Genomic DNA, 26,031 nt, shown 5'->3' on the forward strand with positions numbered 1-26,031 from the left:
GGTGAAAGAACTGTTAATTGCAACACATTTGCTTTAGTTTCTGCTGTGTTGGAATTTGTGATTTGGAATTTGTTTGCTGTTCTAGATAGTGTCTTTACTGAAAAGTTGGTCATTGTTCAACTGAAACCTTTGAACCTGGACAAAAAACATTAAGAAGCTGTGGCATGGTGCAGAACATGTTCAGGTTGGTCAGAAAAGTTTGGTAGTATGTGTTGTGTGCTACAGATTACCAGCTATACCTTGTTGCATGGAGGTGTAAACTCTAGAAGAGCTTTGGCAGCTTTAATTTAGGAAAAATGGTACTCTTCTGTTTCAGCCTCTGTTTCCTTTGTGTTTTGCCTGGTGTTGCTTGTATATGGCAAAATAAATTTTTCTTTTAAATGGAGGAAAATACAACTTGAAGAAACTCTTGTGTGAAGCTCATTTAAAGTGGCTTTATGCACTTCAGCAGTTTCTCAATCCAGAAGATCTTCGGCCTGCTTAAGCAGGAGCATCAAGTTACTTTTGTCACAAGAAATAAAACTTTCTGTAGTTTGAGTCTCTCTCTCCATGCCTATCATGGTGAAATAATAAATCCATCTAATACCTTTAGTTCTTTTTTTCTTTCTTTCCCCCCAAACTTTTGGCACATAAATGCTTCAAAATCTAAATTATCTCTTTTCTCTAGTTTTATTGCTATTCTCTTACTGCACATCAGTAAGATCTCAAACTATCTTCCACACATGGCATGTTTGATAGAAACTTTCTTAGCTTTTCTAATTCTAGGCTACTGGTGGTTTTCATTTGGTATATTGAGGAGAGATAACATGATGTTATTGACTACTAAGAGGCATCTTTGCAGACTCTGTGTTGCAGGGCTGTTCCATCTTTTCAAGTCAGAGTCTGTGTTGAACCTTTCCTTAATTGTCTGTTATAGTGCTTTCCTCACTGTAAGCAACATTATCTGTGTCATTCCTGGTCTGTTTCTTGAAACATGAATCATTTCTATAAAGTTGGCTAGCAAAGTAACTCTTGCATTGTCTTTGGACTGAAAGTGGCTGCAGCACGAAAACAAGGGACTTAATTTTTGCTAGTAATCTAGGAAATACTCATTTTAATAGGGAAGGTCTTTTCTGTTATGCTGTATCGCAATCAGATCGTTGTTTTAAGAGTTACCATCGTCTTTTATACCTTCCTTTTAGTAAGTTGTGTCTAGGAATCATTTCTTGCATAGTCAGATCTGATTTTTTAAATAATGTTGATTGCTGGTAACAGGCAAAGTCAGACCGATCTGTATTCTTCAGGCAGGAGTTTACTTGTGAATCATTTATACAAGAGATACTGAAAATTGAAGTCCACTGTTGGAAGTATTCCAGTTTATATGCTTTAAGAAATACAGATCTAGAAACAAATCACTGCCTGATGGTGATGCTTGTAGTAATTCTGATGTTGCTTGCTATGGTTAATGAGATCATTCTTCTGCCAGCATTTGCTCAGTTGTGAGTTGAAGTATCTAGGAGCTCGTTAGAGCTGCATAATTCGTAGTGGACCTTGTTTTTTATTTGAAAAAAAGTGGCTTTGAAGAGAAGAGCTTCCTTCTTTCTAGTACATTCAACTCTTACTGATTTTGGAGGATGTTCTGAGAAAATGTACCATTGTTTTAAAAAAAAAAATCTAAACCAACTTCAGCTGCCATATGTTTTGTCGTGAAATAAAAACTTGGCACCAACTTGTGCTTTTATAGATGCCCAGTATGTCATTCTAGCATGTATTTTAATAGCTCTTCCCAGCAGTGACAGACATCTGTTTAGTTAAGAATATTTTTCTCTTGGTCTCTGGAAAAAAAAAATAAAAAAAGAAGAGTTCTAAATGATTTCCCAACTTTTGTATTTGGACACCAAAGGGTTAAAACACTTAAAGAGTAGTGTTTTAAAATCATTTTGCTTTAGAAATTTTAGACTAGTATACTGATGTTTGTATAGGAAACGTGTTTGTTTTTTTCTCTCACTGTGGGCATTTTAGTGTTCTGATTTTATTTTTTTTTTTTTTTTCATTTTATTTCTCTCTTCCTTTGTTTTGTTTTAATCCTTGTATCTGCTAATTTTTGTATAGGAATAGTTACTAATTCTTTGGAGATACAGCCTACTAAATTTAAAGTAATTGAAGCCATGAGTTGACCGGTAATTTTAATCCAGTCTATATAAATTTCAGTGAAGAACTGGCAAATCGGTTTCAGGATGAACGTAATAATGCTTTAAAGGCATAAAAGGCTTAGTATCTTGTTGTTAAGGTGGTCACATGACAATGGCTTACATATTGAATAACGTGCTACAGCACTGTATGTATGTTAATGTAACTTTTAACTTAATGTTGCCTGCAAATATGTGATCCCTTATGATATAAGTTTCCTGTTTATGCACCATTGCCCGTTTAAATCAAACAGAAGATTCTGAAACTGTAAAAACTACACATGTCAATGTTTTACAGCTACGTAATTCGAATTGACTTGATTTTTTCAAGTAATCCTAGAAAGGGGGAGCATTCCATATAGAAACTGCTGAAACTGCCACAGGTGCTTCTCCGAAAACCTTACAGTTGTGGCATTGAATGTTCAGTATCGCTTCCTTTCTGCACACAAGGCATACTGTTGAGGTATTTGTTGCGGTGATTGGTTTTAATGCTAATCTAGGAATTCAGATATAGAATCTATAGATTTGCATGCTTTGCTTACCCTAATTTACAATTATCTACATTTTTATTTGTAAACTAACAATAGTTAAGTTGAGATCAGTGGTTTTTAACAGATATTACATTGATGTACGAAAACTGTGGTTTATTTTCTGAGATTGTCGCATGGCATTAACAAAAACACAGTAAGATGTAGGTGATGTAATCACTATTTAAAATTAAACAGGGGAATTTTTTTTATGTGTGAATGGCTTTTTCAAAAATATTTACTGTTGACTTTTTGTAGCAAACATTTGTTTCATTTTTCAAGGTATGTGACATTATAAGTGGCAGTATATTTCAAATTATTTCTATGTTAAAGAAACATAGAAATGTACTTGCTTTCCCCCTCTAATAACTATAAAAAAGACAAACAATTGAATCAACTAAGAATGAAGTTCTTTCTAAGTCAATTCCTTATTTTTCCTTAATTCAGTGTGAGAAGCCCAAGTCTTCATCTTTTCTTCCTACAGAGCCTTCTAAGAGTAAATTTTGTAGCTTTTCTTGAAGTAAGTCTTTCAAACCATGGTGGTTACATTTACACAATTCTAGGTTTCGTTTTCTTTTATTTTGCTTGTTTTGATTTGCTTTTGTTTCATTTTTTACTTTCTGTAACTTAAGCATACTGGGAGTGTCCTGAATATTTTTGAAAGCTTGCCTCAGATTGTTTTCTCCCTTCAGTGAACTTACAACAAATTGTGGATAGGCTGAAGTAGTAGAAACATCCTCCTAAACTAAAGCTGAACTCCAAGGTAACTTAATCTTTCTGTACAACAGTCCTCTTGTGTCAGAAAACATTTCTCCCCTTTGGTTTTGAACAGCAAGTTAATTACAGTCAGAGCCTTTTGAAAAGCATTTCAGAAGAAGGAAATCTAAATATGTGCTTCATCAGTGTCCTCTCTATAACTTCTGCAATTTGCTATCAGTACTTTCAGAGGAACAGGACCTTTAAAATGGGAATTCTGATTGTCAACCTAAGGGAGAAAAACTTTTTTCTTAAATGAAAGTCCTCTTCATGCCAAGATTAGTCAGTTTTGAAGACTGCCTGTGGCCGTTGTTTGATGGAAGAAGAAAAAAGTGTTATGAGAGTGTTTTAAGCACTGTAGAAAGTGTGTGAATAAATGGATATACAGAAGTTATAGCTTAAACTCTTTAATATAACAGTGCACATTTTCAGTTTATTTATAAAACACCTGTCACTACAAAACAAGTCAAGTGTTGAATGTAATCGGTCAAGAAACTTCCAAGATCACCTACATCTACCCATCAATGTCCAGGCTTTCTTCCAGTTTTGTGATGGATTTTTTTCTATTTAGAATAACTTTGTAATATGAAAATACATCTTTCCAGTTGCTTTTGTCTTTCTTCTTCTGCTTTGGAGTTAGCATCTCATACTTCTGTACTTTGAGGAAAGCAATACGTCTTTAGCATTCTCAGCTCCTGGATTTATCCTACAGCAAGGCAATAAAGGAAATAAAGGCAAGGCAATGAAGATAGTAAAAAGAAGCTGTATAATTCTCATTTGTTTCTAGTGATAAGGATTATGTGGGAAGAGTGAATAAACTATAAAGCAGAAGAACTACTGCCAAGTGAAAGAATCTTAACAGGACTCTCGATTTTCAAGTACTTGTATTGCTTTGGAAATGATGCAGGGTATGTGTTTTCTAAATGCAGAGTGAATTGACTTTCTGACCACTTTCCAAAACTGCATTTAGTTCTGGGTAAGGTTAAGTAAGGAATTTTTCTCCTGTTTGTCATTTCAAGCCTTCATGTACATTCTTGTCTGGTGTAGGTTCCAAAAAGGGAATTGTATTTTCAGAGCTTCAGTTTTCTGTGTCCTTTCTTCAGTTTTTCCATTTGTTCCTGTAGCTGGACTGATCACCTTCGGAGACACCTTCATTTTTCACTTTCTTTGTTTTGGGTTTTGTTTGTTGGGTTTTTTTTACTGAAGACAGAGGAAATTTACTTTTTTGAGCACAGCTGTCTGTTTCAACAGCAACTAGGCCAACCTTTAGAAAATTCTGTACCAAGTTAATGAACATTATTTAATTAAAGACTGAATAATCGTAAAAATGCATGTAACACTTCAAGACCTAGCCTGATTTTCACTTCTTCAATATGACTTCGTTTCTGTTCTTCCACACCTTCCTTACTTGTAGCTTCTTCCCTCATAAAATTGCCTTTGAAAAATACAAATCTATGTAGCTTATTATTTGTCTAGTCCTATTTCAGCAGGATAGCCTAGATCAGAGAAAAACTCTGAAAAGAAACATGCTTGTTCTCAAGTTCAGCATCTTTATTGGAAGAGGAAAGAAAAATCAAAAACAACTCGCCCCCCCCCCCCCAAAAAAAAAAAGAAAAACAAACCCCAAACAACCAACAAACAAAAAGCCCAAAAAACCCCAACCAAAACAACCAACCCTACCCACAAAACTGGCAGGAAATTTCCTTACTCATTTTTAAATTCTGAGTAATGCAGTTACAGAAATAGAGCTGTCATACTTGCTGTATGGTTACCAGTAGCGAAAGGGCAGCTTGCCTAAAGATTTAATACCAAACTGTGTATTCTGAGCTTTGCACCTTCTGCTATTCCAAGTTGTTAAGGGTAAAGGATCAAAACTAGTACTGAAGGGTTTTTAACTTACAAAAAAAACCAGAAGATGGCTGAAAAAATACAAATTATTCCCCCCCTGCCAAGAGACATGAAATTTTGCGTTATTTCCATCTATGCTGTCCAATGCTTTACACTTTCTTTCCCCCTCTCTTGCACCCTCCTCGCTTTTTTTTTCACAGCTCAGGTCTTGGAATTTATTTTGAAATGTAATATCCTCTACCTAGTTAAATCAGTTTTCTTTATATAGTCAGCTGTGAGAAATGAAGAGAAATGCTTTTATAAGGAGCATCTCTAATAACTGAAGTACTTGAAAGTTTACTTAAATATAGTGATTTGGATTTGAGTTTCCTGCTTGTGTTTTTTTTTTTTTAACCATGCAGTCCATGTCATACATAGTTTACTTAGTAGCTAAATGAATCTTCAGTTGCTGCTCCTTCTTTTCATTTAATCATTTATATATAATTGCAGTTTGTAACCAAGGCCAGGCAGAGGGATTACACGTAAGAGATTGAACTGCTCTTTGCCTTATGTGTAGTTGGGGCAGTGAACGATTTTTACTTTCAGTCCTGTAATGGAGTCTCTTTATACTAATGGCTTCTATATTCTTAGCTTATAGACTATCTTGAGGTAGATCCTTCATTTTCAGACTAGCAACATTTGGAGTAGTCCATAAATACTGCAGACTTAGTAATAGATGTGTTCCCATTTCCTTGTAACTACTGCTGTAACAGGGGTAATTCTACTCCAACCTCAGATTAGTGCTTTTAAAGAAAGGTCTAGTAGACGTCATGGAATCACAGAATGGTAGGAGGTGGAAGGGAACCTCTGCAGATCATCTAATCCAACTTCCCTGCCGGAGCAGGTTCACCTAGAACAGATTGCACAGGCACCCAGGCAGGCTTTCAATGACTTCAGAGACAGAGATTCCACCACATCTCTTGGCAGCCTGTTCCAGTATTTCAGAGCTACTACTCTCAGAGTAAAGAAGTTCTTCCTTACGTTTAGACACTTTCGTGTGTTCAAGTTTGTGTTCCTGTCCTGTCCCTGGGTACCACTGAAAAAAGACTGGCCCCATCTTCCTGACACCCAGCTTTTAAGAATGTATAAACATTGGTGAGATTCCCCTTCAGTCTCCCCCAGGCTAAAAAAAGGCCAAAAATCCCTCAGTCTTTCTTCATAAGACAGATGTTCTAGTCCCCTAATCATCTTTGTAGCTCTTTGCTGTGCCCTCTCAAGCAGTTCTATGTCCTTGAATGGGGGAGCACCAGATGAGGCCTTAACCAGGGCCGAGTAGAGGAGCACAGGATGTTAGGGGTCAGAAGGGACCTCTGCAGATCATTGAGTCCAACCCCCCTGCCGGAGCAAGACCATAGAATCTAGCGCAGGTTGCACAGGAATGCATCCAGATGGGTCCTGAAAGTCTGCAAAGAAGGAGACTCCACAACCCTTCTGGGGAAGGCTGCTCCAGTGCTCTGTGACCTTCACAGGGAAGAAGTTCCTCCTCATGCCAAGGTGGAACCTCCTGTACTGCAGTCTATATCCATCGCCCCCCCTATCACAGGGTGCAACTGAGAAGAGCCTGTCCCCTCCCTCCTGACACCCAGCCAGCACTCAAGACATTTACAAACATGTATTAGTGGGGGAGGAGAACTTCTGTCCACCTGCTTGCCACAATCTTCTTGATTCACCCCAGGACACTTACGGCCTTTTTGGCCACAAAGGCCTATTGCTGGCTCATGGTCATCCTCTTGTTGATCAGAACTTCACGGTCCTGGTATTTAATCTGTTCAGGTGCTCCAGAAGTACTGTGTTAAGATGATAGTTTTCTGTTACTCAGAATCTACAGTAATGACAGTGTTTTTATACATTTTGGAAATGGATATAATTACTGTAGTCCAGTAAAACTGCTGTGATACTTAAGAGTATTCTCTTTCCTGTTTTCTGCATATGGCTAATTGTTAGCCTTTTTTTTTCCTTGAATTACTTGCATTTTGCTGTGATCTACTATAGCACAGCTAGCTCTTGCTTGCCTTTCTGTTGCCAGTGATGGATTTTGCATCAGCTGAAGAATTAGGTCTTTTTCATCTATTCTGTTTTTGAGGATGTGGGACTTTATACCAATTTTTTCATCTTCTTTTGTCCTCATTAATACTGGAATGCAAGCCCATTTAACTGAAATTTCAAAGGATTTGAAAGCCCCAGAATAATCAAGCTTTGATTAAATTAATAGAAACTGACAACTGGATATAGAAAAGATACACAAATTAGTGTTCCAACTGAAGGAGTAGAGGGAACAGCTGTGTTTTCTTTTATAGCAGTTAGCCAGCCAATTCCTATTGTCACTGAGATCCTGTAATCTCCCTTTATTTGATTGGACCTTTATTTTCATCTTTTTTTCATTACTGACTTCTGAACACAGGAAGTTCTCTTGGAATTAGTAGGCTAAATTCAGACTCAGATTTTTAAGAGAGACATTTTGAAACTCTGAGAACCAAAAATGTTATTGACTGGTTTGGGTTGGAAGGGACCTCCAAAGGTCATCTAGTCCAACCCCCCTGCAGTGAACAGGGATGTCCTCTATTAGATCAGGTTGCCCAGACCCCTGTTGAGCTTGACCTTGAATATCTCCCAAGAGTGGGGTCTCAACTACCTCCCTGAGTAACCTGTTCCAGTGTTCCACTGCCCTCATGGTAAAGAACTTCCTCCTAATATCCAACCTGAATCTACTCTCCTCTAATTTAAAACCTTTGCCCCTTGTCCTATCACTACAGGCCTTTGTAAACAGTTGCTTTCCAGCCTTCTCGTAGGCCCCCTTCAGGTACTGGAAGGCCACTCTTGAGCCTCCCTGGAAACTTCTCAGGCTGAACAACTCCAGCTCCCTCAGCCTGTTATCATAGGAGAGGTGTTCCAGCCCCCTGAGCATTTTCTATTATATCCATGTGTTTGAGTACCATAAAAACCTGTGCAGTGATTCCAGGACACTCCTGTAGAGCAGGTACAGCTTTGTGTACCTGTTAAAAGTAAGCTGTTCAGGAAAAGGTGGGAAGTTGATAGATCTGAAAATGGGAAAGGTTATTACATTTTAAAATCTAACAAATGCTGATTTAAGGTTTATTTACTTTATTTCTTGGAAATGTCTTCTCTTTCCCAGACTTTGGTCACGTAGCCTTACACACTTGCATTTTACTACGTCTCCAGATGCTTCTATCAACTTAAATCAACATTCCTTCAGGAATTGCTGACTTAACTGTAGTCTGTATTACAAATAACTTTTCAAAGCAAAGTTGTTACTCAGTAATACTTGCTAAGTAACAGAATTACTTACTCCTTGAAGTTTTATTAAATTAGGTGGCCAGGCAGTACCATATTGTTTTATCTTTGCATAACTTTAATTTGTTCTTGGTTAGATTTCCTTTACTGTCCTTTCGTGGTTCACAGATTTAAAAGGGACTTCAGAGAACTGAGCTATTCTTTTTGACCAAAGTGGGTATGTTGTAATTTAAGTTGTATTATGTAATTGTGTCCATATACTATGCAGTCAGAGCTACTAGAAGAACATCGAATGTTAGCTAGCCAGGAACTCACCAGTCTGCCTTGTTTGGAAAAGGATTGTCATCACTTAGCGGAATTTCTGAAACCAGAGTCTGCTCTTAAAATGGGGGCAGAAGGGGCAGAAAGAGAACACTCTGAAGATTCAGCAAGTTCTATCCTCTGAAGATTCTCCTAATACTTAATTTCAAATACCCTTTGTTTATATTAGTCCCATTAATATACTGCTTACACTTGTCACACAGAAGTGATTACTCTCTTCGCAGCTATCTTTTAGGTATTTGAAACTGATAGGTCTGTGTCATTTGACTAACTAGATTTTTACAGTCTTCTAAAGTCTTATTTTCTAGACCACTCTTGGCTGCTATTCCTTGGATTTTCACTAATAGTCCAAGTAAATACCGACTTGGAATATAGTAGTATGGAATGAAATTGGCCTGAACGAGCCTAATGATTTTTTCTGATTCTGTAGTATTTTGACTTATTCTTCCAAATTTCATGTAATTGAGCCCTATCCATTAATGAAATTAGTTTTTCTGTAATACTTTCTGAAGATTTTTTTGGTCTCATTTCTATAGCAAATAAACTGCAGTGATCTGGGAAGGAAAACTGGGTTTTGTTCTCTGTGTGAGCTGGAGTGAATTGTTTTCAATTCCATATAAATTTCAGTAGAACCAGGTCTGTTAATCTTCTGCATTCTTATTCTGGTGGCTGGTCTGTTTCTGAATTTTTAAGTAATAGACTTGCCTAAACTACTGAAGCTAAGAGACAAAAATTCTATGTTCTGACTAGTTACATCTGTCTGGAAATGCAGAAAAAGCTTAGGAAGGATTCATTGGCATCTTTCACTTCACAGTCTAGTTTTGTCATTTCTAGCCCTCTTGTCTCCACCTTAATGCACTTACAAAGTTATTCTGTATTTCTAAGCACTCCTTCAAATTTAACCTCTATACATCACTTACCTGATCTCATTTCTAATCTCCTTGACGCATTAGAAGATTCAAAACGCAGCACCATTCTCTTGTGCATGGAGAAGTCTTGGTTCAAATAAGACAGCAAGTTTCAGCACTTATGATGTCACACACTTTGAAATGAGAAACAAACCAGGAAAAAAGTATAAGCAAAGCATAACTAAGTATAGCGTCTTGATCTATCTATCTATCTATCTTTTTCTATATATGTATATATTTTATTGTTAGGAAGAATAGTGATGATGATGATGATGTTACTTTAGAAACTGGAATGCCATGGACAATTGCCAAGTCATGTTAAGTTTGTTTTGAGTATTTAATCTTTTGCTCGAGTTAAAGCAATAGATTGCAGAATAAACTGCAGAAGATGGGAAAATTCAAGGCTTGAGTTAGTCTGAAGTTATGTAAATATCAGATACTTCAGACTACTTTAGAATAAAGCATTTTGAGAAGTTTAAATAGGAAGATGGGGTTTTTTTAGGGCACATAGTGTATTGATTTTATTTTAAAGTGTATTGTCTCCCAAATCTCACTTAGAAGCCAGATATGTTAGTTATAAAATTAAGATTGATAACTAATTTCTTGATAGAAATTTGCTAAGTGTATGTTTTCTCTCATCACCAACAGATAGATAGTCAGTAAGGGCAGCAGCAGCAACAAGCTAGCCTGATGAATGAGTGTAATTCAGTTTCTTTGCATTGTACAGCTTGAGAAATGCCAGTGGCCTGACAGCAGCAGACCTTGCACATACCCAGGGCTTCCAAGAATGTGCCCAGTTTCTCTTGAACCTCCAGAACTGTCACCTGAATCATTTCTATAGCAATGGTACCTTAAATGGGGTTCATCAGAATGCAGGTCCCAATTCATTCACTGGTGGGACAAGACGCAAGAGATCCTTTGAAGATACAGAGTGTGCTGGAGTGAAGAAGGCTAGAACTGAAGGTAAGACCCCCTAGGGGTAGGGGGTAGGATGATAACTGTTGCCAAGAAAAGAAAATAAACATTTTAGGCTTTTCAGAGTTAATGTTGAGCATTGTTGACAAACTCGTGTACAAGTGTAAGTTGCATATTAATACGAAAAGCAGATGAGTACAGTTACTCCGTGCCACAAGATCCTAATTCTCCCTTGTCACCATCTTGGTGTGTTCAGAAGTTTCTATTTCCAGAAAGTGCTAAAGTTACATACGCCAAGAATAATATGTGGAGGAGTAGTTGCTGAAATTGGCTTCTAGTCCTTCCTTGATTCCTTCTCCTTCACAGTTCAAAAACTGTTTGCTAGGTAAGATGGATGAAAGAAATTTAATGCAAAAAGGTTTCTCAAATCAAGAGGGATTATGTCTGTGACATTTAAGTTAACATACCTTGAGTTTCCAGAATCACGGTCCCACTGATACCTCACATGAGGATGGAAGAATAGAATGAGCCTTAAGGAGTCCTGTTCAGCACAGAGGAGACTGCTTCTTCCTCTGCCAGCAATGGTGTGATAGTACAACCTCAAATAGGCTATACGAAAATTTCTCTTTTATGTCTTAAAAACACCTCGAATAACACGGTAAAGAATATTCTCTGCATCCTTTCTGTTGGTCATTCCAGTAAATTCATATTAAGAACACAGCGTTGTACACTCAAAACTTTGTATCTTTCTCCTATGTCTAGCATCAAGAAAGGAAATTCAAAGGTCTTAATTAAAGATGCTTTTCACAGTTAAAGGCGTCTATTGTTCTAACAAATGTAACTTCCAGTAAGCCAAATAAAAAGGGTTCAAGGAGTACTTAATTCCAGATAACAAGAAGGAAATTTAGACCCACGCAATGTTTCTAAACATGACATGGACAACATAAATTACATCAGTATTGATGCTCTGTAGTATTTACTTTAGTACTTGCTAACCAGCTACCGTTTGAACTGTACCAGGATAACAGGTCTTAACGAGGTATTCCATAGCCAATTAGAAACAGGATATGGTGACCTTTCAGTACCCAAACAGGGCCTACAAGAAAGCTGGGTTTACAAGGGCTTCTAATGATAGGAAAAGAGTAAATGGTTTTAAACTTGAGCAGGGCAGATTCAGACTGGATATTAGGAAGAACTTCTCTAAAGTGAGGGTGGTGAGGCACTGGGATATGTTGGCCATGGAGGTTGTGGATGCTCCCTCCCTGGAGGTGTTCAAAGCCAGGTTGGATGAGACCTTAAGCAACCTGGTCAAGTGCAAGGTATCCCTGCCCATGGCAGGAGGGTTGGAACTGGATGACCTTGAAGGTCCTTTCCAACTGAAATGATTCTATAAATCTGTGTTTCTTCATGCAGTGGGTGTAAACTAAACAATTGCATGATGGAGAAGGGTACCTATGAAAGTAAATGCAAGACTGCTTTTCAGGAATAACGTCTGTAAAATAGCTACATAGAATGAGAAGATTAAATGGTATGCAGATGCCCGTAACAGCTACATAAAGATGTCTTCAGTGCATTCATGTTCTGTTACAGGGAGGCACTGCTTGAAGTCAAAGATAATATATTTTGTTTTGAGGAGCTATTTCTTCTGATTGTTCATAACTACTCATCTCTTAGTTTCATAAAATGGCTTCATACGTTGTATTTGCTCACAGCCTGTGGGACTGACACTGGGCTAGCTGTTTGTGCATACGTTACTGTGAAATAGCAGTGTCTGCATTACCTTGCAGCATGAGCAGTTGGTCCAGTGGTTAAGTTAGGCTGAGCAACTCATTAGACAATATGTTTGAATTGAACAAGATCTAAGCAATTACAGAGTTCTTGGAGGAGCAGAGTAGGCATACTGGTAAAAATTTTTGTGACCTTTTTTACCAGTATGACTTTCTAAGACCTTTGCAAACAAAGCTGGAAGGTTTGCTCTGTTTGCTTGAAGCTTTTTATAGTAATGAAGATAAGCATTCCAGCTACAGAAAGTGAAATTTCTAATATGACATGTCTGCCCTCAAAGGTAGCAGCAGCAGTAATAACTATCACATCGATGTAAAAGGTGCATTAGGGTGCTTCAGGTGCTCTGTAAACAGCAGAGCTGAATGATGAAAGGTCATCAGTACATCTTTGTACCTAGTATTTTTAGAAAACAAGCCAAATTCTTTGTCAAAAGCTTTTGCTTTAATCACAGAAGTACTCATCTATTTGTTGGCTGTGTTTTCAAGTTCGCACAAGTGACTAAACCTGACTTTTTTTTTTTTGTAATCAGCTTACAGCTTCGATGGCTTAATACCAGTGATGAATGGAGGAGTTGAGGACGATGCTGACAATATGCACATTGATAGAGAGTTTGCTGTTGTATCAGGTGGGAGTGGACAGTTTCCTGTTAACTACAACAACACTCAAATGGTTGAAGACACCAAACAACAGGAGAATTCTTCTGTTGGACCCAAAGAAATTGAAATATACACTGTTTCTGCAATGCAAACTCCTTGTCGTTGCAAGAACCAATATGCATTTTATTTTTAATTTAAGTATAAAACTTAGTCCTTTATTTTTGCACATTGTTGTCTGGAGTCTTGGAAACTATTGTATTGCTTTAAGACCCATTATACTGGGGATTTATTAGGTATCTAAAATTACCTGTTTCACACAATACTTTGTAATGGTGAAAGGGACGATTTATTATCATTGCAGATAAACAGAGATCCACAGTGGCTGTTTCACTTTCAACTTTTTTAACTTGAGGCTTGTATTACATTGTGCCTTGCTTTTAGTTGCTATAATTTCAGGTTAAAGGAAATTTAGAATTTATCTAGGTTATTAATTTAATTTTCCTTAAATAGATTTAATTGTTAATAAGAAGGCTTGATAGGGAAACATATTCTAGTGCTTATGTGGCTTTGAAAATTAACATGCTATCATGCAACTATATTCAGAATAGTTCAGATACTATGAAGAATAGTCTAGATATATGCTGTGTGTCCAGAATCTGTGCAGACACAGTGACTTAAGTGCAAGATCCTGCTGTGGGATTTTTAAATGTAGATAAGGCTGGACATAAAAGATCATAAACTAGTATTTGCATCTAATGTGTCTTGGAAAACAATTTTTGTGTTTCCTACTGATCTTCATGAAACTGTCAAAATGTTACTAGTGTTAATGGATACTAATGCTCTTAAGTTTTTTAAGGGCTGCTTAGTCGAAATGCTTTTGGTAACCCCAGGACATGTACAGTGTTTTGATTAAAACTGTTTGGGGTCAGCTTTTTCCATGCGCTTTGTAACTGAAGGCGTGGAAATGATAATGCATTATTACATTCAAAAATCAATTCCTTACTTTAAGTTTCTCTGTGATAAACATGTTTGTGCTTTGTACCACAGATCAGATTCGCCAAAGGGAATTATAATTGATAGAGACTTTAATATATTAAAAATAAATATGTATACATACATATAAATATATATATATAAAACCAGGACTTCAAAATTAGGAAGTGTTCTTATTTATGGAAAAATGATTGTCTTTGATAAATATACTCTATTACTATAGGTGCTAATTTTTAACAAATAATAACACCTTATAATTATTATGTGAATTATTCATTACCTAGTTTTACATACTAGCACTAGTACCATCTTTATTAAATTGGCAAAGCCCAGCCTATAAGGATCTGTCTTTAAACTGTTAAAGTTTTGCACTTTTCAGTCAATAAATATTAGATTAAATTCTTTCGGTGCATTTTTATCACTGAAACAATACCTTTGCTGTCTTGCTGGGTTTGGAAATTCCCCCCCCCCCCCCCCCCCCTTTCAGTAAGAATTTGTGGTTACTTAGTTCAGATCATGTGGCTATTTTAAACTTGTGTAGGAACTAAACAGGAAAGTCCAGTTAGTTCATTCAATAAGTTACAAATGGAATGTGTTTCTCGGCATTATGTATTGCTGTGTGTGAAGTGTCAGTATCATAACTCATATTTTAAATAATATCCATGCAAAAGAGAACCAGAACTTGCAATTCTTCCTTGTCAAACAGTGGTACTCATTATGTGTCACTTACACAGGAGCCCAATGTTTTACAAATGGGGGAAGTTGGCAACAGACTTCCCGACTTGAATTGGAAATGCACAGTAAATGCAATCCTATTCTGCATGTAAGTTTATGCATTCATGTATACATAAACATATGTGCACATATCCAAGGCTCAGAGCAGAATGTAAAATCTTTAGATGTCACCATATAGGTCTGTAGTTTTATGTTTGCCTTGCTCATCTTTACCAATAGAGATGTAAATTTTAGATGTCCTTTACCAGTAGGTGTTTTTAAGGCAGAATATATCATCCATGTTTTTGCACTAGTACTTTGAGTACCGCTGCAAAAACATGCTTCAGACATACTGTTGAAATTTATTTATAGAAATAAAAACTATTGTACTAATTACTAAAATTGCCTTAAAACAGTTGTCAGTGGGTTTTGCATACACAGTTTGTTTCCTGCTACTAATCTTTTATAGCCTTCTGTGCACTCTGCCGTTGCTCTTGTATGGCATTTTGCATATGGATTGTACAGATGCTGTTATAAACTTAACCAATAAATACAAACCTGCCTGGTATGCTACCTAGCAAGTTGCTAGATAAATTGAAGTACTTGCTGGTAAAGGAACTTTGGAACATTTTATATTACCACTCAAACATAATTTGGAGTCATAGAATCATTTTGGCTGGAAAAGACCTTTAAGGTTGAGTCCAACCATTAACCAAACTTCTTCATTTTGACCTGTTTTGCTGTATACTATCCTATGAGAGTTACCACTAGAAAGACGTGTGGGGGGGGGAAGGAGCAGCCACAGATAAATTACAGCTGAAAAGAAAGGAAAAAACAACCCATACAAAACAAAAAACCAAACCCTAACCTTTTGCCCTCTCACAGGTCCTCAGGTCTTGTATGTACATAATCTTTCATTGCAAGAGGGCGTTACGGTTAAGGTGGAAAGATGCCTGTTAATCCACCTTTCAAAGCACTGCCCAGAATGTTGTCTGCTACAGTTTTATTTCATACAGTTAAATGAAGAAAACTCTGAGAAACCAATACTGTCTTTGCAAAGATTAATATAGACATATTTGCACACTGAATGTAGTTGGATAGTTGCATTGTCAACATAAGAATCCACACTACAAGCTTACCGGTCAGATGTCATGACTTTGAACTACCTATATTGTTATAAATAAAAAAGGGTAGATTATTTGCAAAGCCATGTATGGAAACATATTTTATATAAGCAGAATATAGTGGAGACATTTTGATGTATTTCAATGTATTCTTAATTGTTGGTGACAGGTGTATTTCTTAATGCAGATATGAATAGCAGTAGCTCCATATTGAATGCACTGACAAATGGATGTGCCATCAATGGACATTTGGATTTCACCGCCGCACAACAGCTCAGTGGAATGGATGTCAGGCGTGAGGAGTGTTTAACATTAACACCTAATGGAATAATTCCTGGAATAACTTCTCCCAGTAGGCATCGAATACATACCAGTAACAGCACCGAGGAACCAGAAAAAGCCATGAATAACTCCACCGATATGTGTGGATCTCTGCATCTGAATGGAAGCCCCAGCAGCTGTGTTTCTACCCGGCCCTCATGGGTGGAAGATCCTGGAGATACTTTACACTATGGACACTATCATGGGTTTGGGGATACTGCTGAAAGCATCCCTGAACTCAGTAGTGTGGTTGAGCATTCCAATTCTGTCAAGGTCGAACAGAGATATGACAACACTGTCCTAGGCACAATGTATTTGTATCATGGTTCCTAGATTAATGACCTTTGTGTCAAACACATATTGAAATTGCTACCAAATGAACCCGGGGGATGAAATCCTCACATAGCATTAAATTTGAAGATTGCAACTTATTGCTATTTTTACACTTTGTTTATATGAAAAGTAAACCCTTAATTTGATAGCCTTATACAGTAGTTGTAGTTTGTTGCATGTATGGGGCTTATTTAGTGATAAAATAGGTGCTGTTACGATGGAATGTTGTTTGGTTTGTTTTGTTCGGTTTTTATTATGGGTTGTTCCAATTTTGTATTTTTTTTTTTTATTTCTAAGCTTGTGAACACTATCCCTTTTTAGAGCTGTTTTCCCTTTTATTAAAACAATGTTTTAACTGAATTTTGTGAAGAAAATACTACTTTATGTGCATCACTTAGAAGTAACGGTTTTTCTTTTCCCTATCTTCTGCTGAAGCTATGGTAGCAATATCAATGCCAGCTATCACTATGCAAGGTTGAAAGTGGCAATCTTCTGGAGCTTCTCTGACTTTCTAGTTTGTACATTTCTTTGGTATGATTAGATGTGCATCTTTAAATTTTTTGAACGAGTTGCTTAAAAACGCAGAGACTGAATTGGAAGAAGTTACTGTTTGACTTCCTGTAGCGTAGAAGTGCTTTTCATTGTTGTTGGACTCCTTGCATTATAGAGTGGGAAAGTGGGCTGCCTTTGTTGGGTGTGTGCCTCAGGTTAGTTCTGAATTTGTGGCAGTTTTTCTTTGGCTTCTCTCCTTTATATGTGTGCTTGATATTTTACCATAGCTCACAGACTGGAGGCATGTTGGCACCGTTCTGCTTTGTACGCAGTTTAAAATAGCTGTTACTTGTTATAGAGTTTGCCAAGTCAAAATATTTGAGTTTGACTGTCTTGGATATACATTTATTGTCCTGGTTTCTTTAACATATGCTTTGAAATGTAATGTTGTGAATTCTTTGGGCTATGCTCATGGAAAATACATTGTATTTAAAGCTTAATACACAAGTCCAAAATCCATGTAAGTGCACTATATGAGCACTAATAATATAAGTTGCTGCTTTGTGTTCTGATTAGTGAAGAGTGGGGAAGGATACGGTAAATGAGATAAGCCTTCTGAGTTGTGTTGAGTTGTTTTGGGGGTTTTTTGGTTCTTGTTTTGTTCAAAAAGGGACCTTTACAAATTGGATTTAAATAAAAAAAACATATTACATTGTATCTGAATATTTTGTATAGACATTATTGTTTTGTTGGTGATTGGAGCAAATCTGTACTAATTTTTATATCACATTTCTCCATAGTCTTTGTCAGTGTAACTGTGGAATTTCTCGATTTTATCAGTATGCAGAAGCAAATGGTAACAGCCCAATAAGCTCTCCTTGACTGAACTACAGAATCACATACTGGATGCTCTGTGTTAGAAAGTTGTATCAGCCCTGAACTCTAAAAATGGGTTAAAATACTGGCTGGCTGATTTTCATGGAAGTTACAGTCCCCTTTGAGTATTTTCAGGCAAAATGCTCAACTACAGAGAAGCTGGTATTTGAGACTCTGCACTCTTTAGGATTCACTATCCACATACAGGATATTCAGTGTATTCAAGTTGAAAGTAGCAGGGACTGGAAAATTGACCAGTGCCTTTGCAAATAGTTGGCCAGACCAACAAAACTCCTATGTATTCTGGAGGCAAATGAGACCATTAACGAAAGCTGAATCTCACCTGAGACAGGCTCTTTCTGCCACACCTGTGCTTGTGCTTGGGTAGCAGCATCTAGGCCCTGTTCTTGGCCAATTTAATTTGCTGATGCTGTGTCCAGAGGCACTTGTGCCATTGCCGTCATACTAACATGAGATTACCATAAATATGTTGTAGCATTGGGTTTGGGGACCTTTTTAGTGTTTGCCAAGATTGCTGCAAATGCTTTCCTGTGCTGCTTCAAATAAAGCAACTCGCGGTTACAGTAAGCACTCCTATCTTACATGTGTGACTTCAAACTGATTCCTGAAGGGGTTTCTTTGGCTAGCAACTGAGTCTGCAAGTGTCTGTTCTGATGGTACGTAACTTTTAGGTACATAATTTTAGCATGACCAGATGTATACAGTGTTCAAAAGACTTTTCTTTTTCAAATCTGTGTACATTTGGGTTTTGTTCACTTGCCTTTTACCTCTTCTCACCTGAAAAATAATGTTGGAAGGCATTATTTCAAATTCAAAGGGAGAATTTGCTGTTTTATTTTGAAAAGCACTTCCATGCATGTGTGCTCAGCCACATGCTAGCAGAGAGACAGATTTCAAGGGCTTTATCTGTTGTCAGGCCCCATGGAAGCTAATTATAAAATTGTAGTGAAGTGTAGAAGGGCAGTGAAGGCCTGATGATGTAGACAGACTGGCTTTGCTGGGTAGCTTCCTTTGCAGCTAATGCTTCAAAAGGCAGAAGCCTGTGACAGCACCTCAGCCAGCAGCCGAGATGTATAGTTTTTAAAGCACCAGATAACTTGTATTATAAGAATTCTAAGCCTGTGTCTTTACCAGGTGCTTTTTGAAAAAATACCTGGACTTGGAGCAAAGGCCAGCTAAAGTCTTGGGTTTAAATTATTCCTTAAATCCTCAATAGAACATTAAACAGGGACTCTCAGCATGGTTGAGGTTGGTGGATATGCACTGAGGTGTGTGGCAGCGTTATGAGCCCCTTCCACCCTGAGAGAAAGTGAGTTTTCTTTAAAGTTTGCTTTCCATCCACCTAGACTTAAGTGAACTGCAGCACCATGCATTTCGTATGGAATATACTAACCAGTTATTCTCATTATCCCCCTGGTTACCTCTTTGGCTCAGACAATTTCACATTAAATTTCCATTGATTTCTCTCTGGCTTATGTAGATGCTTTTGCTCAGATAGATCCCCTCATTCTAAATCAAATACTATTCTAAACTTTAGCACATTTGTGAAAGAGATCTGTAGTGCAATTAGATTAAGATTGGGATTCAATTGCTATTAGATGCTGCTCAACCTCAATGCCCACTGCAAGAGCTTTCAGACCCTGCGAGCTTGCCTGAATGTCAGTCTTGCAACTGACCAAATCCTGATCCTTTTGCAGACCCACATTCCACAAGCTAGCAAAAGACTCTCTGAATCTCTTCTACTAAACCTATTTAACAAATTCCATCCTTCTGCAGTCTGAAATTGAACTCTTTTAATATTTATAGCCACGTTATAAATCGCTGAGGTGCTTCTGCCATTCTGAATACAAATGTAATACATCCGAACGAGCCACCTCACAAATCGTCGAAGCAAGTCCTGAGCACAAAGCAAACTGAATGGAGAAGGGATCCCTGCTGTGGGGCATGCCAGAGCCAACCTACAGGACAAACTGTTGCCAGTAGCACACACTTCATAGTACACAGCCTTGTGCAGTTCTCCACTTAGGTTGTGTCCAACCAGTTTTCCTGTCAGGGAAAACCACACACTTCCAGCAGGTGGGTGAAGAAACAACAGCAACAAACAACCCAAACCCATGCCAGCATAGTCAGTGCAGCATCTCCTTTACATCCCTTGACTTCTTGGGCATGTGGGGGCATTAGCAGCAGAAGGTAAAGCAGCTGGACCACTACTCCCTTGCTTGTGCCACTAGATGTGATGCATACTGCAGCTTCCCTCTGTCACCTTCATATCCTGATATATTCAGGGTGGTTGCTACCTGGTAAAAAGTGAATTTTCTTGTTTAACTCTCAAGTATGGCTTCATGTAAAAATACAGCCAAAATTAGTTTCTTGATGCTCCAAGGAGGAAGTCCTGGATGCCTTGGTTAGGGAGCAAGTGAGTTGGGGATGAAGCAGCGTTGCATTTCTACAAGAATAAAATGAGAGGAAGGTTAGGGGAAGCTTACTGTGCTGGGCAGACCTGGGAGCAGTGGTGGAAGATAGCACCCCAAGGGCATCCCGTTTCGTTACTGCTGCTGGCCTGGGGTATGCAGATCCCCAAGGCAGTAGGGTTTGCCATTCCTGGCAACTTGTAACTACATGTCTGCTGCGCTGCTTAATGACTCCCAGATATTTCACACCTCTCCTTCCGTTCCCAGAGGTTCCTGTCTCACAGTGGTGCCTCGCTGTTTACAGGCAAAGATCAAAAGAACCCTGGTTTAAAGCAGCTGGTTTATTTTAAGAGCATATCTGGCTGTAATATTGTTTTTTAAAACACACTACAATAGTTCAGAACAATACCATGCTCTTGGAGTATCTGTATTAAAAGCTTTGCCACACTCAAGGTGCAGGTGATAGAAAATGGTACTTTTTCTATAAATAGCATCACCACCACCCCCCCCAAAAAAAAAAGAGGCATAATGAATGCTGCTTTGGTACAGGCATAAAAGTCAGGCATCCTCTCTCCCTCCAAAAAGCACAAGTTTTAATAAGTAACTTCTGTTTTCTTCTCTGAGACTCAGCTGCACTTACAGGACTTGATAATCATTTCCAGATCAGTAGGAATTAGCCTCAACCGGCTGAAGGGCAAGCAGGGAAGACACACATTTGACACTTGAAGACAAGTCCCCTTGTTCGATCATTAATCTGAGCAGTGTTGCACGAGGAAAATAACCTAATCCCTAAAGCTGAACGCGATACCAAGCTGCAGAGCATCAATTATATTTCTTCTTACCAGGTTAGAATTGTAAGATAAAGAACAAAAATAAGTTAGTCTGAGTTTCTCTTCCTGCAAAGGCAGGATGCAACCTTACTACAGAGGAAATACCACATATTAATAGAGCTCTTCTCTTGATGTTACCAAAAGGTCAAGCATTGTTCACTGGCGCTAGCTGGCAGCTTGTTCTCACCAAAGATGTGTGTGCCTTCCTGTGACAACCACAAACTTAATAGTCTGTGGGTTTTGCCGAGTTTTGTTTGGGGTCAGAGATTGTTTGCTTTAATTTTATTCCCCGTGTTTGTATAAGGGGTTGGAAGTTAGATACATCTTCAGTGACGTGAGGCATCGAGCACACGGAATCTCAGCTGATTCTGTTTTCTCTTTGACATGTAACAAAGCATATCTTCTAAAAATCAGTGCCAAAGAAGACAAACTGTAAAAATCAGCATAAGAACCACCAAGCAAAACACGCACACATGAGGCAGACAAGCACTTAAATGGCACTTCCTAGGATCAAACAACTCTCCTGACAGTAAGATGTCCAACCAGAAAATGCTGTATATTCTAGGGAGTATAAAAACTTCAGGGTTTTTAAATATATAGCATAGATGCTAAAATGCCTAAAGAGTTATTTATTGGACTGTATTTATAATTAGTATTTTAAATCTGCACTTTCAGCTGAAATTATAGTATTGATAAATCACAGACACGTTCTCCATTAGCTGATGGGTTGGACGCTGTCATACTACAAGCAGTCACTGCCAGAAAGATTTTCACTCTTAGAGCATCATCCTGCGGATGCAGGTTGGCATTGCTGGCAGCACCCAAGTACAGCGTTTGTGTAAAGAAATTGCTCTTGTGCAGGCAGCGGGGGATCGACACTGCTTTTGAGTGCAAACCCACTCTTGTGTGGTGTACCTGAGCAGTGCTGTGTCTGTCACTAGAGGCGGTTGTCCTGTGGCCTCTGGCAGCTGACACTTCTAGAAGAGACAGAAATACTCCAACCACTGCATTGGAGCTAAGGCATCACCATGCCTCACGTGATCTCGAAAGCATGGAGGATCGGATCTGCCGAGGCAGTGCCCACCTTAGTATTTTCAAGGCACATGCAAAGCTGCCTTTTGCTAATGAAGGTCATGCCTGCCCATCAGCAGGGCACAGCTGCTATGCTAGACCTGCCATGCTGTCTACAGGAGGAACAGGGTAGCAAAGTTTGTGTAACCCTTGATAAAGGGCTTTCTCTGCTAAGTATTTCCATAACTTTAGGAAATTTAGGAACAAAATGAACCTTGTTACACTGGTTGGAAAGTGAACTTCAGGGCATGAGCTGAGGGAAACTTACACTGATCTGCCAAAAAGATACATCAAACAATTCTGCTAGAGATTGCCATAGCTGCAGGGCAGGAGGAGTGACTTCCATGCATATTTAGGTGTGCAGCATGCCTTAATGGAGTGTCTTATATTGCTTCACTACCACATGTAATTTTGTATACCTGCCTCTCCAAAATGGCTACTACAGCATCAAGTATAAGGGTCTTTCAACTTCATGCTGAACATATTCTCCCTTTCTCAACATGCAGTCCTGGTTTTGTGGTGTCTCAGCGAGGGCCCTGCTGGATCACTTTGTGGCTGCGGTCCAGCCTATGCTATCTTCATGAGGCATGAGGACAGCAAGGGCTGAAGGGAGCTGATGATCACCTGAGCACTGCCTGCTGTGATCTGCAGTCAAGACATCACTATGATATGTGCCAAGACCAAGCTCCTGGAAGCCACTGTGCAGGGTGAGTTTTGCTCTGACAGGCTAATTTCAAAGTAGAGGTCACATCCTGCTCTGTTCAGTATCAGATGCAAGAAAAGGGGCAGTGACAGAATGGCCATGGCTCCTGGCAGAGCCCTCTCTACGCTGTGACCTGCATCCCCCCCACCCAGTACCATGCCTCACTTGCTGGAAACGCTGCTGTCTCTGTGGGCGCATCAGCTGCCTCATTTTCCTCACGGTGTTGAGATGCTGCTCAGAGCAACACTGCACAACCCCCAGTCAGACATGCACCATCTGGAATCTTGTAACCAGGTTAGCATGGTACCAAAAAAATAAGCCCTATTTATTAGGTCTTTGGTACCTCTGCCTGAGGTTAAGCCTGCCATGACCTCGATAGCAAAAGGCAGAACAGCTGAAGGAATAATCCTGATGAACCCAAAGACAGGAGAATAAGATCATCCCTCAGCCCCAATCTGCAAAGTGAAATAACTGGAATACACACCAGTGACCTCTTGGCAGGGCAGCTGGGTAGTGTGAGTGTAAAGACAGTAAACAGGAAACCAATTGCCACATCCCGAAACAAGTTGGACTTGATCTTGAAGGTCTTTTCCAACCTTAATGATTCTGTGAACGTTCTATGTAGGTCAGAAAGTGACCAACAAACTAGGCAAAAGGAGTAGAAAGGTAGCATCCTCAGTACAGGCAGCTGTTTAAGATGCAGATTCTCAAGGACTCACCAGAACTTTTCCAGTACAGAAAAATATATCCAAAAATCCAGTGATGAGATGAGATCCAGCAACGGCAAACCCAAAGATTTCAGGAATGAGAAGAGGAACACAGGCCAAGCAGTGAAATGAGGTGATGAAAATACCCTGAGAATGAAGCAGCAACCTCTTTGCCACAGATGGCAACAAGAATTGTATTATTGTCAATGAGCTTTTACATTATTATGAATAAAGTGACCCATCCTTTAACTGTCCTGTGTCCCCTGACCTTACTTCACAAGTACTGGAATCACGTTGGAGGATTTCAGTACAGATGAAACACTGCACAGCTCCCAGGCTACGTAAATTCAGATGCTAGGCTCAAAATTAATTTATACTGAATGTAGGCAATTTATATGGTTACTGAATACATTCAGTCGTATTATATCATCACCCTGGTTCTGACAGCAAAAGCACTTAAAATTGCAAAAGCTGAAATATGCATAAAGCAAAACTATTTTTAAGTGAAGATAAATGCTCCCAGGAATTGTATTTAGTTTAATGGCATTCCAGGACAATGCTTGACACCAGTTTATGCACATGCTCTCCAACTTCTGTCTTCTGATATATTACTTCTGAGAGCAGCAGAAGGAGCAGCAAGGGTTAAAAAAAAAAAATAAAAAAGAAAGGATAAAAGAAAAAGTGAATAAAAAGGCCAAAGTCTGCTATGGATGGTAAGACACAACCTGTCAAGAATTGGAGCAGTTATATTTCTCACAGCCTTTTACTTTCAAAGGGCCAAAGTCTGCACCTGATGCAAAAGACACAGTGCCCGTTTTACCTGACACAAGTGTTTGGTTATGTTTGGCTTCCCTTTTGCTTAAGGAGCAAATAAATTTGCCCAATCTAAGCACAGTGTTGGCTTGAGGAACTGCAAATGCCAGCTCCTGATACATAGAATAGAATACATAGAATAAACCAGGTTGGAAGAGACTTTCAAGATCACCGTGTCCAACCCATCAACCAATCAAACACCACCCAAACAACTAACCCACGGCACCAAGCACCCCATCAAGTCTTCTCCTGAAAACCTCCAGTGATGGTGACTCCACCACCTCCCCAGGCAGCCCATTCCAATGGGCAATCACTCTTTCTGTATAGAACTTCTTCCTAACATCCAACCTAAACCTCCCCTGGCGCAGCCTGAGACTGTGTCCTCTTGTCCTGGTACTGGCTGCCTGGGAGAAGAGACCAACATCCGTCTGTCTACAACCTCCCTTCAGGTAGTTGTAGAGAGAATAAGGTCACCCCTGAGTCTCCTCTTCTCCAGGCTAAGCAACCCCAGCTCCCTCAGCCTCTCCTCATAGGGCTTGTGTTCCAAACCACCCACCAACTTTGTTGCTCTTCTCTGGATTCGTTCCAGCAAGTCAGCATCCTTCCTAAACTGAGGGGCCCAGAACTGGACAGGAGCAAAGGTCTATGGAGGACTAATGGGTACCAGAGGTTTTTTTTAACAGTCAAGTGATCTGCCAGCATGTGCAGTGCACCATCGGAGTGTCTCAAAGATACACGAAGTACTCATACACAAGTAAGTGTGAATTTCATGCGGAGGTCAGGAGATCAGGACAGGGAAGTCCTCAGGGTCCTGGCAAATGCCACCTGGAAAAGTTGTTGGGAAGTTGAGGCCTGGTTAAGATGCTGCAGGTGTGCTGCACTAGTTCAGGGAGCATCAGGACAGGTTGGGCTTCTGCCCTGCATCCCTACCTCTTCATTGGCCTGTGTGTCCTGCCCTATGTGACCCCTGCTATCAGTGTGAGAAGGTTACTCAGTGTGTTTACACAACTGGATACTTGCTGCTATCCGAACTTTCTCCAAGCATTCATTGCCTTTCAGCATTGCAGCATCTTCTTTGATACTCACTATCAGTACAATGCTGAGGGCATCCCCCTGTAAGGGTGGGAGCTGCCCAGCTCCTCCTCACAGGTGGGCCATAACTCAGACCAGCAAATTTTGTGCATTAAAAGTTTGTGCACTGCATGCCTCTTGGTCATCCTCATGAAGCCTGCCTGGCTTCTTTGGGTCTCCTCTCCCCATGGCCTCTCCCATCCATTTCATATATTCATCTTGCTAACACTCCTGTGGAATGCCTTTTCCCTCTGCTACCAAAAAGATTCTCTCATCTCCTCATTACTCAGTTATTTTTCACTAACTTCAGTATCTGTGATGGTGAGAAATGAAACCCAGTCTAGGTGAATTGTGTACAAATTGCTGCTGCAAGACAATTTCCTACCCTATTGGTCTGATTGTATCACCCTTTTCCCTCTCTCCCCCCTCGAGCTCC

At 39.1% G+C, this 26,031-nt stretch overlaps 1 protein-coding gene across 2 annotated transcripts in view; it reads left to right on the forward strand.

Moving 5' to 3' along the window:
• Positions 1-18,523, forward strand: part of ANKRD10 (ankyrin repeat domain 10) — a 39,823-nt gene extending 21,300 nt beyond the window's left edge. Inside the window, exons 4-6 of one of the 2 annotated variants that reach the window (XM_054162865.1) lie at positions 10,547-10,782; positions 13,049-13,144; positions 16,116-18,523. In XM_054162865.1, coding sequence (XP_054018840.1) covers positions 10,547-10,782; positions 13,049-13,144; positions 16,116-16,600 — 817 coding nt within the window. In that variant the 3' untranslated portion in view covers positions 16,601-18,523. The remainder of the gene's footprint in view (positions 1-10,546; positions 10,783-13,048; positions 13,145-16,115) is intronic. The other variant, XM_009898710.2, reaches the window with a different exon arrangement.
• The last annotated feature ends 7,508 nt before the right edge of the window (positions 18,524-26,031 follow it).

Source organism: Dryobates pubescens, chromosome 7, assembly GCF_014839835.1.
Source record: "Dryobates pubescens isolate bDryPub1 chromosome 7, bDryPub1.pri, whole genome shotgun sequence".
In the NCBI taxonomy this organism is placed as follows: domain Eukaryota; kingdom Metazoa; phylum Chordata; class Aves; order Piciformes; family Picidae; genus Dryobates; species Dryobates pubescens.